At 35.4% G+C, this 16,866-nt stretch overlaps 1 protein-coding gene across 1 annotated transcript in view; it reads right to left on the reverse strand.

Moving 5' to 3' along the window:
- LOC138136203 (pyrokinin-1 receptor-like) overlaps nt 1-6,894 on the reverse strand; it is a 68,542-nt gene extending 61,648 nt beyond the window's left edge. The window contains exon 1 of the mRNA XM_069055261.1: nt 5,512-6,894. Within this exon, the coding sequence (XP_068911362.1) occupies nt 5,512-6,238 (727 nt within the window). The 5' untranslated portion in view covers nt 6,239-6,894. The remainder of the gene's footprint in view (nt 1-5,511) is intronic.
- Between the last annotated feature and the right edge of the window lie 9,972 nt (nt 6,895-16,866).

Consider the following 16,866-nt stretch of genomic DNA (forward strand, 5'->3'; position numbering starts at 1 on the left):
AGTTCTGTCTGTTCTAGTAAAAAGCTTGAGCGAAAACTTTGAAATGAAAGAGTAGTCCCTTTTCTATTCTGGAAAGTAATTGAATCTAGACGAGATTTAATTTGTACAACGAAACCATGTTTTTATTACTTGTGATGGCTAATGAAGTTATGAAGTTTTGTTGAATTATTGCTCTTGTATTGTAGTTACATTTGCTTTGATTTGGAAGGATCCAAGAGAAAGTTTTACTTTTTTAAACAAGCTGATGAAATGAAATTTGAAATGATGATAAAAAATCAACAAAAAAAGATATAAAAAGGAAATGATCACAACAGAAAAACATTTCAATTTCGTTTTTAAATATTCACAATTTGATAATTACAAAAAACTGACAAAATTACAATTTTAAATCTTAAGGATGCGAATAAAGTAGAATTTGTTTACGCGTTCAGCACATACCAGGTATGTGTACATTAACTGCGATTTATTTATTGACAGAAAACTATTCAGAAAATTTACGAAGTGTACAATGAGTTTCACGGAACCGGTTTTCCGCCAGGATTACCAAACGCAAACATCATCAAACTCTCATCATTTCGCCTCAGAGAAAATCTTCCACACCCGGCGAAAACAACCCGGGATTCGGGACAACCCCTGAGGAATTCCACGTCGAACGACGCTGACACCGACAGTAATAAATGGACATATTTTTCTTGCTACACAAATGTGTAGCACCTTGAAGGAAAGCCTGTGACAGTAGAACCAAGAGATTCACATTTGGGGGTGTCGTAGAGGTATTGGATTCTCTCGTGGGCTATGACCTTGGAAGTATCTGCGCGAAGGCAGTCGAATAATTTACATGCCAAGAGATGAGAGAGAGAGACGACGCTAATGTAACAAATGACGATGTTTTCCGGTCGGTTGGTAGCGCCTACTTGACCGATATTCGTAGATATGATTCATAGCCCATGAGAAAATCCAACACCTACACCTTATGAATTCTTATTGGAGGGACCAGTAGTAAAGTACTGGCTGGAAGCACTGTGGCACTCTCGAAGTACGTAAACACCTGAGAAAAAAATTACGGTACAGAAATGAGAGAAGCACTTGGAACCTACTGAAAACCTTGAGCGACTCCCGAACGATTTCGATCAGACATGGATCGCACTTTGCTCTGTTAGAATTAGTTCTTTTGTACTTTGTAACTAAAGCGCTACAAATAAAATGTGACGACTTGTTGAAAAAATTTTGCTGATGTAGACAGTCTAGTAATAACCTTTCTAGACTCTCTGGAGACGCCTTCACGCACTTTTCGTTAGTCGGTCACTTTGTCAAATTACTATCTAACTAACGGACAAATTCCTCCAACCGTTTAATTATAATCCGTGACCCGTCCGTCTGGTTTTTTTCACAAAATTCCTCAATCCTCTGCACACTCACGTCGATTAACAAACCAGCAGTCCCCGAACAAACATCAGGAATTAATTTGACAGGGACGCGGCAGATGTCCGGTCTCTGTTTGGACAAGGAAACCAAAAGAGAAGGATCAAAATCAACATAAACTGTATTTGATAGAGCCGGCTTTGTTGCAAACCGACAATCAGTATCGTGGATCCAGGAAGAATGGAGAAGGGAAAGCATGAATGGAAGTCCTTGCAGGACTAGCGGTTTTTTGTCGGAAGCTCGAAGGAAGTATCGAACACGCGAATCTTTGACCCAATTCGTGCAGTTTCATTTTTGTCGGAAGTTGCGATCAAAGCCTATCAACGAGCAATTTCCAGACCGGACTAAAATGCACCAGCCGGAAAGTGCTAAGTCGGATTTGCTTAAATAAATTGTATTTTTCAATTTGGAAGGGCAAGGGATTCGCTAAATCACAAATAGACTTGGGAAATTTCCTGTCAGGTAGACAGATTATTTGATTAAAGCCAGATGTGACGCAATAAGACTGAGAGCACAATGAAATTTTCAGCAGCTGAATTAATTTGGGAGCATCACAAATGATTAGACAAATGACTGATGGGGTGGTATCTGTGGAGAATTTTCCGTAGAAAATAATATCAAATTAATAAACATTACTTGTTTGGATTTAATCTAAAAAAATTAATACGACGCTCTGATTTGTATTTTTTATCCTATCTCGGAGGATGAGCACGACTGGCAATTGTCACATCTAAAATGCATACATTGAAGGCTCTATCTAATCCATCACGAACTAAAATTTTGAGTTGTCGATTTAAATCTGAACTAATCCAAGCATGATCACTACAAAATAATCATCACATTGTTAAAGACAATGAGGAGAAAGAAAACGTCTAATATTTATAAATTGAGTCAAAGAAAAACACTTCTAAGATCTGTGACTGTTAAAATGAAGAAATATTATTAGTTTTTGATTTTGGAAAAAAAATTATAATTTTGAAAATTAATATTTTGGTGGTCGAAAAAAGGAGGAAAATCGTATTGCATTCATTTGCAATCCAATCAGTCACAAACAACAAACAGGAAATGACCATCTGGTGGTCCGGATCTGACACCTGCATACATTTCTTGGGTTTGCGATAAAAGCAGCGCGTCCAAAGAACTCAGATTTTTTTGCTGGTTGAAGACATTATTTACTTGTCTCTAGCGTGTACATCTTTGGAGGACAATTTACGAGATCACCCAAGTCGTTTGGAAACATTACGAGCATGTACTTCCTCCCCATTGAGCAAACAGCCGGAATCAATTTTACAGGTCTCGGCAATCTGGAAGGGTGACTAACAGACAAATAGCCCCTACGACCGCCGTTATCCTCGCGATGAGCACCCGACACACCCCTCGCAAGGAGCGATGTTCCGGGAGGGATTACGAGCGAAAGCAGCTCCGGGAGATTTCACGTGGAAGGGTGACAATCCACAACAACCGGTCGACCATCTTTTGCCGAATAAGCTAAGATTAGGCGTTTTGATGGATGTTGGAGTTTACTCCTTCCAGGATAATTTCGTCGTACTCAAGGATTGCCGAGTTTGCACAAAATTAAACGAGATTTGATCCGGCTGATTTATTAAGTTCGAACGAAAGCGAAAGCTGGCGGAGGCCATCCAATTTTTTTCGGGGAAACTTCCGGAACCGTAAGGACCAAAGTTTTTGGTCTAATTTGTGCCGGACGACTTGTAACAACTTACAAACTAGCAAATGTCCAGTTGTTGGAACAAATAATGTTTTTTTTTTTTTGTAACTCTGATTTAATCAAGTTGGAAAAGCTCAGTCGCGAGAAAATTGTAAGTGAAAAGCTCGCAAGCTGCAGTCTTTGACGACCTTCGTTGACAAATTCAGGATCTTCCACTTAAACTACGCGTCCTGGGTAATCCCAGCTAATCTGTTTTCCGATGCAAGACTCGGAATGTGATAATCCTTCGCAAGCAATGAGTGGGAGTGATTTCCAATGACTGTTGGCTTAATTATTCCGATGAGGCAATAATTATAAATTTGTAAATTTAAAGCAGGATCTGAGTCGACCCAACGTTCTGTTAAAATTCACGATCTAAAAAATTATGCAAACAGGTTTTATCACACGATTTCGACGGCTTACGAAGATTAACGCTCGGTTGATTTTCAGGCGCAATAAAATCAGGAGTTTGTGGTACCTGCGGTACTTTATTGCTCGTGCAAAATAAATAAACGGTGTTTAACTGGCTGAGTTTATTTGGCGAATCGATATTGAATGAAGTCAGAAAAAAGAAGAAAAAGTGGGGTTAATTGCTAAAATACAGTTAACAAAGCTAAAAGTGTGGAATCATCGGAAATATCTAAAAATCAAAACAGTCATTTTACGTACTCGCAAGCGGACGAAAAGTAATTCTTTTTCGGACGCACTTTTTCGGACGCTAACACTATGTTGGCCTGTTTAGTAAGTTAGCAACGAAACCGACAAAACCGATAATTGTCCTGTCACCATAAATTATGTAAATAAGTAATTGTATTGCAAATAGTAAATTTCGAGTTTTGTTGGCAAGCTGATAACAAATACTATTTAAAAAAATGTTAATATGTTTTAATAAATTTATCTACATATTTGAAAAAGGCAGATACAAAATAAATTTGTAATTTTTCCTTTTGCGTTGTAGTTCGTGCCGTCGCCTAAAAAATTTAATGTGCACCTCTGCCAAAAGTGCTTTTTGTCCTCGCCTGTTTTCAAGCCTCGGCTGCGCCTCGGCCAGAAAACTCAGACTCGGGCAAAAAAGATGCACTTTTTGCCACTGATTATTTTAATTTAAGGAATACATTAATGACAAGATCATTTTCAGTAAAAGTATAGGTATAGTTTTTTTAACACCCTGTATAAAAATGGTGTGGTGTGAATAAACTTGCAATCTAATTCCAGGTTACTTTGCTTCCGAGATCAAAAGGGTCACCGACGACGCCAGCAACAAAAACTGGCAATTTAAAAAAGGAAATAAAAAATAAATTCTCATTTCTGTAATGTAGCTACGTTATGGGGGAATACCAGAGAGGATTTTATTTTTTTTTTAACAAATAGAGTACAATTCTTTGATGGGTACAAGATATGTTTTAGAACATTTTGAAAACAATTCTTTTCTGAAAAGTATCTCAAAACAAGTTTGAAGGATTTGATCGGTAATCTCCAAGACAATTACTTTATTATGGCTTTTGGTTCTCATACAATTAAATTATTTTTTAAATTAAAAATTAATTATTCCGGTTTTTTTTATCAATAATAATAAGAAACCCACAAGGTCGCAAGCAGAGAGAAACTAGTTTGCAGAAAGAGTAAAAAAAATCAAACTGCATTTATCAGTTTTTTTAGACACCCACTGTTACTATGGATGAATAAATGAAGAAAAAGAAAAAAAGAAAATCTTCTCACGGAAGTTTGTAAAGAAATAATGTCTCAGCCAAGAAAAGTGCATTTAACAATTTTAAAAATTAAATTTGCGAATCAAAAAATTTTGACAAGTTTTAAAAATTTCTTCACGACCTTCACCACATCCTGTACATTACATGGCGTTAAAAACTGGGTCAGAATTCATTTTGCATTCATTTACAAAATTGCTATGCAAGTTAATTGGTTGAAACTGTACTAAATTACTGAGTTGAAAAAAAAATGTTCTAAATTGGGACACTCGTGCAAGATATTTTTGTGAACTTATTTTTTCAAAAATTATTAAAAAAAAAAAAAATTTAATTTGCATAAAAAATGTTTTGTAGAGAAACGAATACACTCTTTTTGACGCTTTAATCTTCATCGCTGTAATTTTTTTAATAGTTTATCTTCATTTTTCATTTTTAATTGTCTTCATTCAATAGCGGAAGGCAATTTTACTTGTCTATTTATTTTTTGTTCGATTTTATTGCGTTTATTATTACTATTATTATTACTAAAAAACTTGTCCGCGGTGTATATTTAACGTGTGCCGAAAGTAGGTCAGAATCCACCTTGCATTCTGGTAAAAAATCGCGATCTAGCCAAATTACTAAACTAGATTCGTCGTAACGGCACGGCGGACCGGTTCGTCTGACCGCACTCACCTAGCATCTTGACCACCTTCCTCGAGGACTTGTTCTGGATCCTGGCGTTGGAGTTGCCGAGCACGTTCCTCTTCTTCATCATGGTGGACGACTTGAGCTTGCGTCCGATCAGCACGTAGAGCACCGTGATCATGCTCATCGGCAGCACAAAGAACAACAACGTGGACACTTCGAAAGAGTACTTGAGGATGGCGGAGGTGCACACTTTGCAGTTCGGAGGGCCCACCAGCTGCTGCTGCATGGCCTGGGGCACGGCGAGGCCGAGTGCCACGAGCCAGATGGCCAGGATGAGCTTGACGGCTCTGGACAGCTTGGACATGGTGTGCGAGAGGAAGGGGTGGCAGATGGCCAGGTAGCGCTCCACGGTGAAGGCCGTGATGGTGAGCACGGTGGCGTTGGCCGACGTCTCGGCGAACATCCCTCTCAGGAAGCAAAAGGTGCTGCCGAGGACGTAGGGGTAGCGCGAGTAAATCAGGTAGATCTCCTGGGGGATGCCCGAGAGGAGCAGCACCAGGTCCGAGATGGCCAGGCTGAAGAGGTAGTAGTTGGTGGCGGTGTGCATCGACTTGTTCCTGGAGATGACGATGCAGGTGCTGACGTTGCCCACGGTGCCGGTTATGAAGATGACGACGTAGGCGGCGATGATGGGCACCACGATGTAGAGGCTGTCCCTCTTCGGGCCCATCACCTCCTCGGTGCACTGCATCGTCGCGTTCTCCAAGAGCATTGGGGCGGCGGAAGTGACGCACTCACAGATCGGACGCTTTCCGCAAGGGGAAACTTCGCGGAAATTTGCAGGACATCGCAGGAATGGCGCGCGCGGTTCGAGCTTTCCTGCTGGTGCTGTTCAACGCGAGCCGGTCACAGGACTGGTGCAGAGAAGACTGTTTACTTGGTTCATTCAAGAGCGCGGGTTCATGCGCGCTGTCATTGGATGGGTCCTCCACGGTCGGCATCGACGAAGCGGTGTATTTTTGCCAACTTAGGATTTTTTTCTCAAACAAACACAACCAAAATTAAAATTTTACACTAGTCATGCAAATTGGAAAAAAATTCAAATTGCTTTCGCTCCTGGTAAAAGACAATTGAGTCTTTTATTTCGGTCAACGATAAGGCAGAACGAACAAGACGTTTATGTACAGGATGATTCGAAAAAAAAATAGTTTGTCTTTCTCTTTCTCGTTATTTCTTCAGTTTATAAGATAAACAATTTCCAATACTTTAAGAAGTGTTTTTTATTTAAATTTTTACATTTTTTCTCTATACAGGGTGATTTTGAAAGTTGTGCAGATATTTTAATCACGAGCTACTGGCTTCATGTAGAACTCGGAAAAAATGTTTAAAAAATTCTATGTCAAAAAATAAAATGACATTTATTTTTTGAGCTACAATTTTTTTAATTGCTTTTAGTTTTCTACGTTGTCATACAACCTCGTAGGTAAAAATTCGGCACATTTTAAAAATACACCCTGTATATCGTACAACAATGCGGTTTCCTTGTTTTAAAGCATATTTCCAATAGGTTACTTCGCATTGGCGTACATTTTATAAAACATGATATCCAGGGTGTATTTTTAAAATGTGCCGAAATTTTACCTACGAGTAGAAGACTAAAAGCAATTAAAAAAAATTGTAGCTCAAAAAATAAATGTCATTTTAATTTTTGACAGAATTTTTAAGATATTTTTTTCGAGTTCTGCATGAAGCCAGTAGCTCGTGGTTAAAATTTCTGCACAACTTTATTCTCTAAACACAAAATTTACACGCTCTGTAACCACACAATACAAAAATCTTATTAAAAATGATTTTCAAATTTTTCAAAATTCCTTGATTTTGTTAAACTTCACTCTATTTAATTCTGGGAACCTCAATTTTTTTTACAAGAATAAAAAAAATAAATTAAAATGTGATATTCTGGCAAACATGATGTTGATACAACTCGCTGCTAATTACAAATTTTCCTCTGTATTTACCAGAAGTTCTATTTTGTCGAAATTATAAACAACTCAACTAAAACCGTTAAACATTTTTTTCCATTAGCAAACATTAACATTGTAATTTAAATGTAACAATTTGTGTGTTTTATGCGCTTAAAGCATTTAATTAAAATGTACTCGTAATAATCAAATGAGCTGTTATCATTCGTAGAACGCTTACTTGCCGCCTCTTTCGCCATCCTCAACATCTTACTTCACAGCTCAACCTCCTTGCATGACAGGGCGATGATACTAACCTATGTCAGTCTCGAAGAACCGCCCCATCTAACAGTGAAAAGTTTTAACAGATCGGTCCAGCGGTTCTGGAGTTTATCGAGAACATACAAACATATGTACGAGCAATTTTCGAGATTGGAATAAAAAAGTTGTTTGTTTTATTGTTTCAACCAAATGTTTGTTGTGTTTTTCGATTCCTTTCGAAGCTGATGCCGGTTATTTTCATTCATTTGTAAAATTGTAATAACATTTTTAAACAAATTATTACTTTGTGCAGCAAAATCTGCAGATTTAACTGTAATTATTCGCATGAATAAATTATTGTCAATAGTTAATTCAGTGTCATTATTGTTTCTGATAATTTCAACCCTGCGGGTTATTAAACAAATTAATAAATTTAGATAATCATAAATTTTTCGCTGTGTCGTCGGTTTGTCGAGAAAAAACAATAAATTAATTTCACTCAAAATAAATTTGCAGTTTAAAAAGAACCACAATTTGCTTCGAGATATTTTACAAAATGCAGTAAAAAGCACAAATCTTCGGAAATTAATAAACAATTAATTAATTAACAGTTATTTATGTTATAAGGACGAAAAAGAAAATATTTCGGACGATTTGTTGGACGAGTCAAAGCCGAGTCCAGCAAAGCAATGAGTCCGAAATATTGTCCTCATCCATACATTATTTTTTAGTCGATTGCAATAAAAATACTAGTAAAAATGTTTATTCCGGTATCAAAGTGACGTTTGATTCATAACAATTTTGAAAAAATGCGTGTTATTAAAAACTTCCTTAACAACCCTGAGTGTTGCCTGTTGTCGATTGTTGAACGTTATTCATTGCGGACGAAAAACATTTTTCGGCCTAGGACGAAAAATAATAATCCTTTGACGAAAATATGATGTTTTCGTCCAGATATTCAATCCGAAAAATACTGTTTTATGATACAATCGACTAAAAACTCAGTTCTAGTATTTTCTTTGAAAAATCAAAATTCAAATTGTCGTCAGATTAAAAAAATAATCAAAAAGGAAAACTGCGATAGGTATAGGTTCAAAATGTGTCGAAATTTTTCTCCACCCTGTATATATCGAGCATTAATTAATTAGGTGCAACAAAAGATAGGCAGTGACTCGCTAAACTTTTTATAGACATCATTAACAATTCAACATTGTACTCGAAGAATGACCATTACAACACACAAACAGAATTAGTTTGTATTCAAGTGGCAATTGTGTAATTAAAAGATTAAATTTCAATTATTCGCTGCAAGATACCACAGCGATTTAGAATTATCTAGGGAATTTTCATTTTATTTTATCACCAAAGGACACCCGACTAGCACTGCGTAAATTGTACCCATTAGTGATGCACTTGCCATGCGAGATTAAAGTGTTTACTTGCAAATTTCCTTCTGTTCCAGCAATGTAAAACGATTCATAAATCACTTCTCACTCACGATCAATACACGGATCACAGACGAGAAGCAGACAGGAGAAAATTAAGTTTTCACTTAATCCCAAATTTAGTAACTGATAAAAAAGATGAGGCGCATTCAGGCGTATGATTGCTTACACTAGTTAACAAAGTTTTTGTCACATGAAAAGTGACGTGGAGAGATAACGCTTATCTTGTGCCTGCACAGACTTGTCTTGTCTTTACTGTTTAGCCATCACGCGAGTATGAAGCGAATTGCATCTAGTACAATAGTAGAGGTGTTGGATTTTCTCATGGGCTATGACCTTGGAAATATCTGCGCGAAGGCGGAGCGATAAACCAGTGAAAAATCAAATGAAAATTGAAAACGTAACGAACGACGATGTTCTGGTCGGTTTGTAGCGCCTACTTGAGACAGATATTCGTCGATATGACTCATAGCCCATGAGAAAATCCAAGACCTCTACTACAGTGACTTAGATAAGTACTTTCTGTACGTGTGTGGCAAGGTAATTTTGAAAGCCAAAGGCGCAACTTTACACCGCTCATTAAACAGCGTTTTCATCTTTATTTTGGTTGGAAAGTGAGAAACCAAGACAAGAGTTGGGTCTATCATATGTACTATGTAAGATGTGTTTGGCGTCTTAATAACTGGGCAAATGGTTCTCGTTATGTACCTTTTGCAGTGCCCATGGTGTGGAGAGAAATAAATTATGACTCAACAGACTGTCATTTCTGTCAAACAAACATTACAAGAATTGGAGCAGAAGTTGAACAAGTGTTGCTAATTTTTTTTGGAAAATTTTAAACCAAAAAACTCTCGAGACTTTAACTACAGTACTCGAACGAAGTTTTGGGATGCAATGTGCCTCTTAAGATCCATTTCCTGGATTACCACTTAATTTTTTTTTCCTAAGAATCTGCACAATGTGGGCGACGAACCCGGAGAGAGAGTCCTCCAGGACGTGTCGAGCATGCTAAAGCGGCATCAGGACAAGTGGAGTTTCAGTATCTTAGCTGACCACTCCTGGACGTTGTTCAAGCAAAATTTACTAGCAAGTCATCAACTTCTATGGCCTTTTAGGCCATTTATACAGGGTATTTCACGAGTGATAACTGATAATGAGCCCGGCGGAATTGAAAATGCAACCCACAATACATTTGCAAAGTAAACGTGACTATTTTAAATACGTATCGTATTGTTTTAAAAAGAAATTCTGAATCCATGATGTTGATGGCTTTGCTTAAAATAATTTTGTTTGTCACAACTGACATTTACGAAAAGGTTAAAATACAACGATTGAAATGTATTCGAACGATGAAAAAACAGTAATGATTCTGAATGTAAAAAAAAGCTTCTGCCGTTGCGCGTTTATGCAGACAATTTTTCCGAGAACTTTTTCACGTTTTTTCACAATTTAATTTAACCAAGCCACTGACTTTTGTGTCAAAATTTACAAAACTGCACAGCTAACTACGTTTTATGTTTTTTAAATCAAAAAACAAATATCCACGGTAACTTTGCAAATGTATTGTGGGTTGCATTTTCAATTCCGCCGGGCTCATTATCACTCGTGAAATACTCTGTATTTTGTAAAGTAGTGTTATCAGAGCACTATTTTTTTCTAAAGATAAAATTATCGGTGATTAACGTTCAATCCAATTACGTCAGATCTGAATGGATGACACCGTTTGTCCTCCGATCCAATCACGAGACATTGTTTCTGGATTGATCGATTTTTTTCAGCGATTCGTCAGGACGAGCATTGTTGTCGAAAGGTGGTTCTTTCGAAAGTAAAATATTTAAGAGTCCACTTGACGATTACTTTGGATGAATAATTAATCAATCCAATTCCACTTAAATTGGGGGTTGTTCCACAAAAAACCTCGTCGATATCGCCACTCCTACAAGAGTGTCAAAGTTGACTCGATTAATTCACATAATATTTTATCAAGAAGAGATTATTAGTGGAGACAGCTTGTCAGCAAAAATAATCTAGACGAATTGAACCACTCTTTTCCGGCGAGGTAATCCAGATTCGCTAAGCTCCGACATCTGTCGGTGAAAAAAAATCAGTTTTGCGATCACACAGAGGTGCATTTGAAATGGGGGAATCGCTGTTGTTGCCACTTCCAAAGGAAGTGGCCCGCTTTAGAATTAATAAGCCAAGGGGAAAATACGCGGAAACGTTTTGAATTTAATTGAATCGGCTGAAATAAAGTAGAAATTTAATTAGAGTGTTTTATTTGTGGCGTCCGGAATCGAAGAATTGTCGTGTTTACCGAAGATATTTTTAGGAGTCTAGTGCAGGTTTGCCAACACATTGCCTCAGTCTGTTTGGATTTCGCTGTTGCAAGCACTTGTTGATCGACCAATTTATAATTATATACTAAGTAAATAAAAATTAATATCTATCGAAAAGAGTGCTCCGGTTGACAGGAAGGTTTCAGGCAATTTGCTTTATAATACGTAGCCAAAAAAAAAACTTTTTACGTTGAAATCCAACTTATAAACTTCTATATTTTTTATTTATACGAGTATTGTGGAATTTTTGTCCCCTAAATGTTTTCTGCTTTTCATTTTAAATATTACTGTATAAAAAATAAATGGAAAAGTAAAAAAAGCCTTAATGAATTTAATTTTCTTGTAAGTACCTAAGGGAGCTTTTTTTGACTTTTGCATAAAGCGTTGTTTTTGTTCCTCGGGAAAGCACAGTCGATCAAATTAATTTGTTGATGGTGGAATTATTGATTTGATATATTTTGAAAAGCATCAATGTAATGTACGAACATAAAAGATAAAAGTACCCTCGAAAAACAATAAAAATGTTAGTGTAAGTGTTATCGTGTAATTATTGGCCTCGCTGCGCTAGTGCAATAAAGCTACATTTGGGATAAAAACATGCACTTTGGTCCTTTGTGGTATAAAATACAATTAAAATGTTTATTGTTAAAAGTTTTTATAAACAATTTTACAGTAAATAGTTGTAGTATATTCTCTACATTTTTGCTCATTCGGCACAAATTTGTTTTTTTTAATAAAAAAATATATATATCTTCGAAATTTTATTTGTTTAAAAATCATAAAAAATTGTTTTCGATTCAATCTTGAACCGAAGTATCATTAGTAGCAACAGTTTCTTGTGTAGGATTGGTGGGCTTACATGATGATTGTGACAGCTTTAGGAGTAAATATTTATGCAAAAATATATTGTTGTAATAAAAGACCTTCTGATCTTTTGTCTGAATTTTTCGCACTCGTTTTAAGATTTATCCGGCAATAATGTAACTTTTTTTTATTTTTTTTTAACTCGTTTATTTTCTAGTTGCAAACTTCCAAAGCTGACATACTCGTATTATTTATTCGCCCTCGCAGATTTATTTTTGGTTATGTATCACTTGGAAAATAATTATAATATGTATGTAAGAAAAACGTACAAGACTCGTCAACAACAAATCGTTTTCATTTCTTAACGGATTTTTTTCCATCTCCTTTGAAAGGTTTTTACAAGTTGTCACAAATATGAATTTTCCTTAAAATTCATTTTATCGTTTAAATTCAATCCGACATAACAACCGTGATTTTTAGGTCAGACAATTTCACAAGTACCACATGAAAAGTATTCGATTTAAATCAAATTAAAGTAATTAAAATTAATCACCTGTAAGCCGGATTTATTTTTCTTTTTATTTATTTTTCTTTAAGAATTTTCTTACATTGATTGATTGCTTTGCTCTATTTTATTCCTAGTGTGGTCTAGTCGAGACTCGCTGAAGGAAATTCTGTTGTTCCAACCATTTTGGAATTCTTTCTTTCAAAATGGAAGTATAGGTAACGAACGAAATCGTTTTTGTTTGTAATAGTCGAGTAATTCCGTATCAATTATTTTTTTTTTAATCAAGCATCATTTTATAGGTGTTGGATTTTCTCATGGGCTATGAGTCATATCTGCGCAAACGACGAATATCGGTCTCAAGTAAGCGCTACAAACCAACGGGAAAACTTCGTTACATTAGTGTCGTCTCTCTCGTCTATTTGCATGCAAAGTAGTCGATGTTTTCAGTTTTCATTTACAGATTTTTCACTGGTTTATCGCTCCGCCTTCGCGCAGATATTTCCAAGGTCATAGCCCATGAGAGAATCCAATACCTCCAAGCTGGATTTGAGACACATCTCATTTATTTTGTATATTGGGAGAACTATACATATATTTTTTTCAAAATTTTCATTTAGAAATACCCAAAAATCGGAAAAATCCCAAAAAATTCGAACTGAATTGTGAACATTTAGGCCACATTTTAAGATGTATCTTTCTAGCTTCAAAACTTCCCTATTAATAATGGGAATAATTAGTAACCAAGCAGTGTCGAAAAATATTTTTTGGATTTTTCATTAGTGGGTCATTCTTGCAATCAATACTGAATTGTCGTGTCATTTGCGGCAAGAAGGCAATTTACATAAATTCAAGAAAACAATGGACTTAAAATCCATTCTTGTGGGACACCATTCGAAACGTGATACCACTGGAGAATTTTTTATTATTTAATTTTTTGTTGGTAATTTGACGGATAAACTTCTGGTTTTGTAAATAAACCAAACAGTCTTATTAATTTAGTAATTTTTATCTATCTACCTTCTATAACTTCAGAATTTTAGATCCACCTTGTATTTTATTTTTACCAGGAGACCGTTGAAATATCTCTACTTCGTGGACCTCCACTTACGTTAGTGTTGGAAAATGAGCAAAGTAAAGGTGATGCATTTTGATTAAAAACTGCAGCATGCTCTAGGTCTTCAGATGTGACCCCAAACTTTTGACAACTTTCAGTAGAATAAAAACATTCAAAACTTTGTCATTCAAGTCGGATAAACCGAAACGACCACCAAAGAGAAGGGACAAGAATCAGATTTCATTTGAATCGGCAGGCCAATTTCTTGCACAGCAGCAGCACAGATAAATGAAATCTATAGTTTGATTGTCTGGAGCGAGCTGAAGCACTCTTTATCGATCGTGACCAACTTTAAGAAAATTTATCCCCGCATTTAAAAACTCTTTCCTGTCTACTAATTAATTATCTATACAAATAAGTAAAGGAGAATATATCTGCAGGGTATTTCACGAGCGATAATGAGCCCGGCGGAATTGAAAACGCAACCCACAATACATTTCCAAAGTTAACGTGGCCACTTTAAATATCGTATTGTTTTAAAATGGAATTATAAATCCACGATGGCTTTGCTTCCGATAATAATTTTATTTGTCACAACTGACATTTACGAAAAAGTTAAAATACGACTATTAAAATGTATTCGAACGATGGGAAAACAGACATGATCCTGATTTATCGCGAATGAAATAAAAATTCTTCTGCCGTTGCGCGTTTATGCAGACCATAAATATTTTCCCGAAAGCTCTTCGTTTTTCACAATCTCATTTAACGAAGCAACGAAACAAATCCACGTCAACTTTGGAAATGTATTGTGGGTTGCATTTTCGAGTCCGTCGGGCTTATTATCACCCGTGAAATACCATATAAGTACCGTGCGATCAACAATTTCTTAGATAAGGGGCGGCTATGACTTTGACAGTGTCGATTTTTCGTATCTTTGCTAACTCAACTAATAAACGTCAAACAGCTGTCACTATGAATCAAATTTGAACACAAAAATGGTTTTTACTTCAGAACATAAAAGACTCATCATTGGATGGTAATTGTGTTTTCAATGACGGACATTGCTGTTGCCTGTTTCGGTAAAAATTTTGAAATTTAAATTGAAACAAGTATATGCAACCACAAATACCTCCGTGCATTCAGGGCATCTGATTGCCTAAATTCAGACGTACGTTGAAAATTCCAACGCCTTCTTTGATCTAAACACGAATTGTTGATCGCACGGTATAATGAATGATCGCTTTTGTTTCCAAACTTAGGTGTTGTCTTTTTTTTGTGCTAAACCTGAGAAATAGTAAAGATGGGAACATCGAATGAAAAACATCGATGTTAAGACTTTTTCGATGTTAGTAAAAAAAATATCGATGTACAATACAGGGTGTCTTAAAATTATCGTATTCCGAGTTCGGGGCTTAGTAGGGGACATCCTGTTAAAAAACAATTGCTGTCACTTTGAAAAAAATATCAAAGTTGCCAATATTTGTTCAAAAGTACCTGATTAATATTCTAGCTATGTTGTACTTCCCTTTTGAACAAAAATTGCAAAAATAAAACTTTTATTTTTTAGAGATAAAGCTGTTTTTTCAAGAAATGTTTTTTCATTTATATACATTTTACATAATCATCCTCACCATATTTCAAAATGAATGTCAATCATTTATATTTTTTATTTGAAGAAAAGATGATGAAAGTTTGAACCTTCCGACCCATATACAGTGTCCCCAAAAAAAAAAGACGAGTCCATAACTCCCTTATTTATCGGAGGAATTTAATTATATATACACCAAATTAAATGGTTTTTAATAGGCTACAAAACGGCTTAATAAATTGACGTATAGTTCCAAGGGCTTCAAGACTAAATTGTCAAAAAAAAAATTTTCAAATGGGATTACGTACTTTTTTTTAGTAATTCTGATAGAGATTTTAATTCTAAAAACAACAATGTATCAAAAGTATAACTTGACATAAAAAAAAATAACACTAACTTTTGAAACAAATGACGAGCACCAAGCGAAAAGCTATCAAAATGCATTGCGTTACAATGTAATAACCAAATTAAGGTAGCTAGAAAAACAAATGACAAATAATAATATGTGGGATTGCGCAGATATGCCCCCAATGTTTAGCGCAAAATGGAACATAGACGATAGTAGTGTTTTTTTACATTTTTTTTGTGAATTTTTGGTATTTAAGTGTATCCTTGTGATACAGTGTTATTTTCAGAATAAAAATCTCTATCAGAATTACTAAAAAAAATATGTAATCCCATTTGAAATTTTTTTTTTGACAATTTACCCTTGAAGTCCATGGGGCTATACTTGAATTTATTAGGTCATTTTGTAGCCTATTAACAATCATTTAATTTGGTGTACAGATAATTAAAATCTTCCGATAAATAACGGAGTTATGGGCTCGTCTTCTTTTTGGGGACAGCCTGTATATGTTTGTAAAGACACCCCCCCCCCCTATATTTTTTATTTTATTTTTCGGGGATTCCTGAGATTTTTCCTTACAAGACACCCGACTTGGAATACGTTAATTTTGCGACACCCTGTACAAAAAATCGATTTTGTATCGATGTTTTAATTTTTTTTTATATTTTTTATAAATGTAATTATAATTCTGTTAACACTTAATTAACATTAAAATTAATAAACAGTAAAGTAAATAAGAACATATTATAAATTATAGTAAATATTTTGAACAAAACAAAAAGAAAAAGCATTATTATAAACTCTTGAGAAACAACAATAATGAGTTGTTACAGGCACCAATCTTCTTTAGCAAAGTACTTAAAAATGATATTTTGTTGGTAATGGTACATCGAAGCAATAGACATCGAGTTTGAGGCGTTACATCGAAATTTCAAAACTTCGATGGAAAACCTCGATGCATTGTTCTTAACATCGAGTTTTTTAAGTTCACCGATGTATCGTCCCATCTCTAAGAGATTACCACATAATTTCAAAATTAATATGGAATGTGGTTGCCTAAGTTTGAGTTTATCTGTGCAAGTTTAACATGTTGA

This window comes from Tenebrio molitor, chromosome 8, assembly GCF_963966145.1.
Source record: "Tenebrio molitor chromosome 8, icTenMoli1.1, whole genome shotgun sequence".
Classification (NCBI taxonomy): domain Eukaryota; kingdom Metazoa; phylum Arthropoda; class Insecta; order Coleoptera; family Tenebrionidae; genus Tenebrio; species Tenebrio molitor.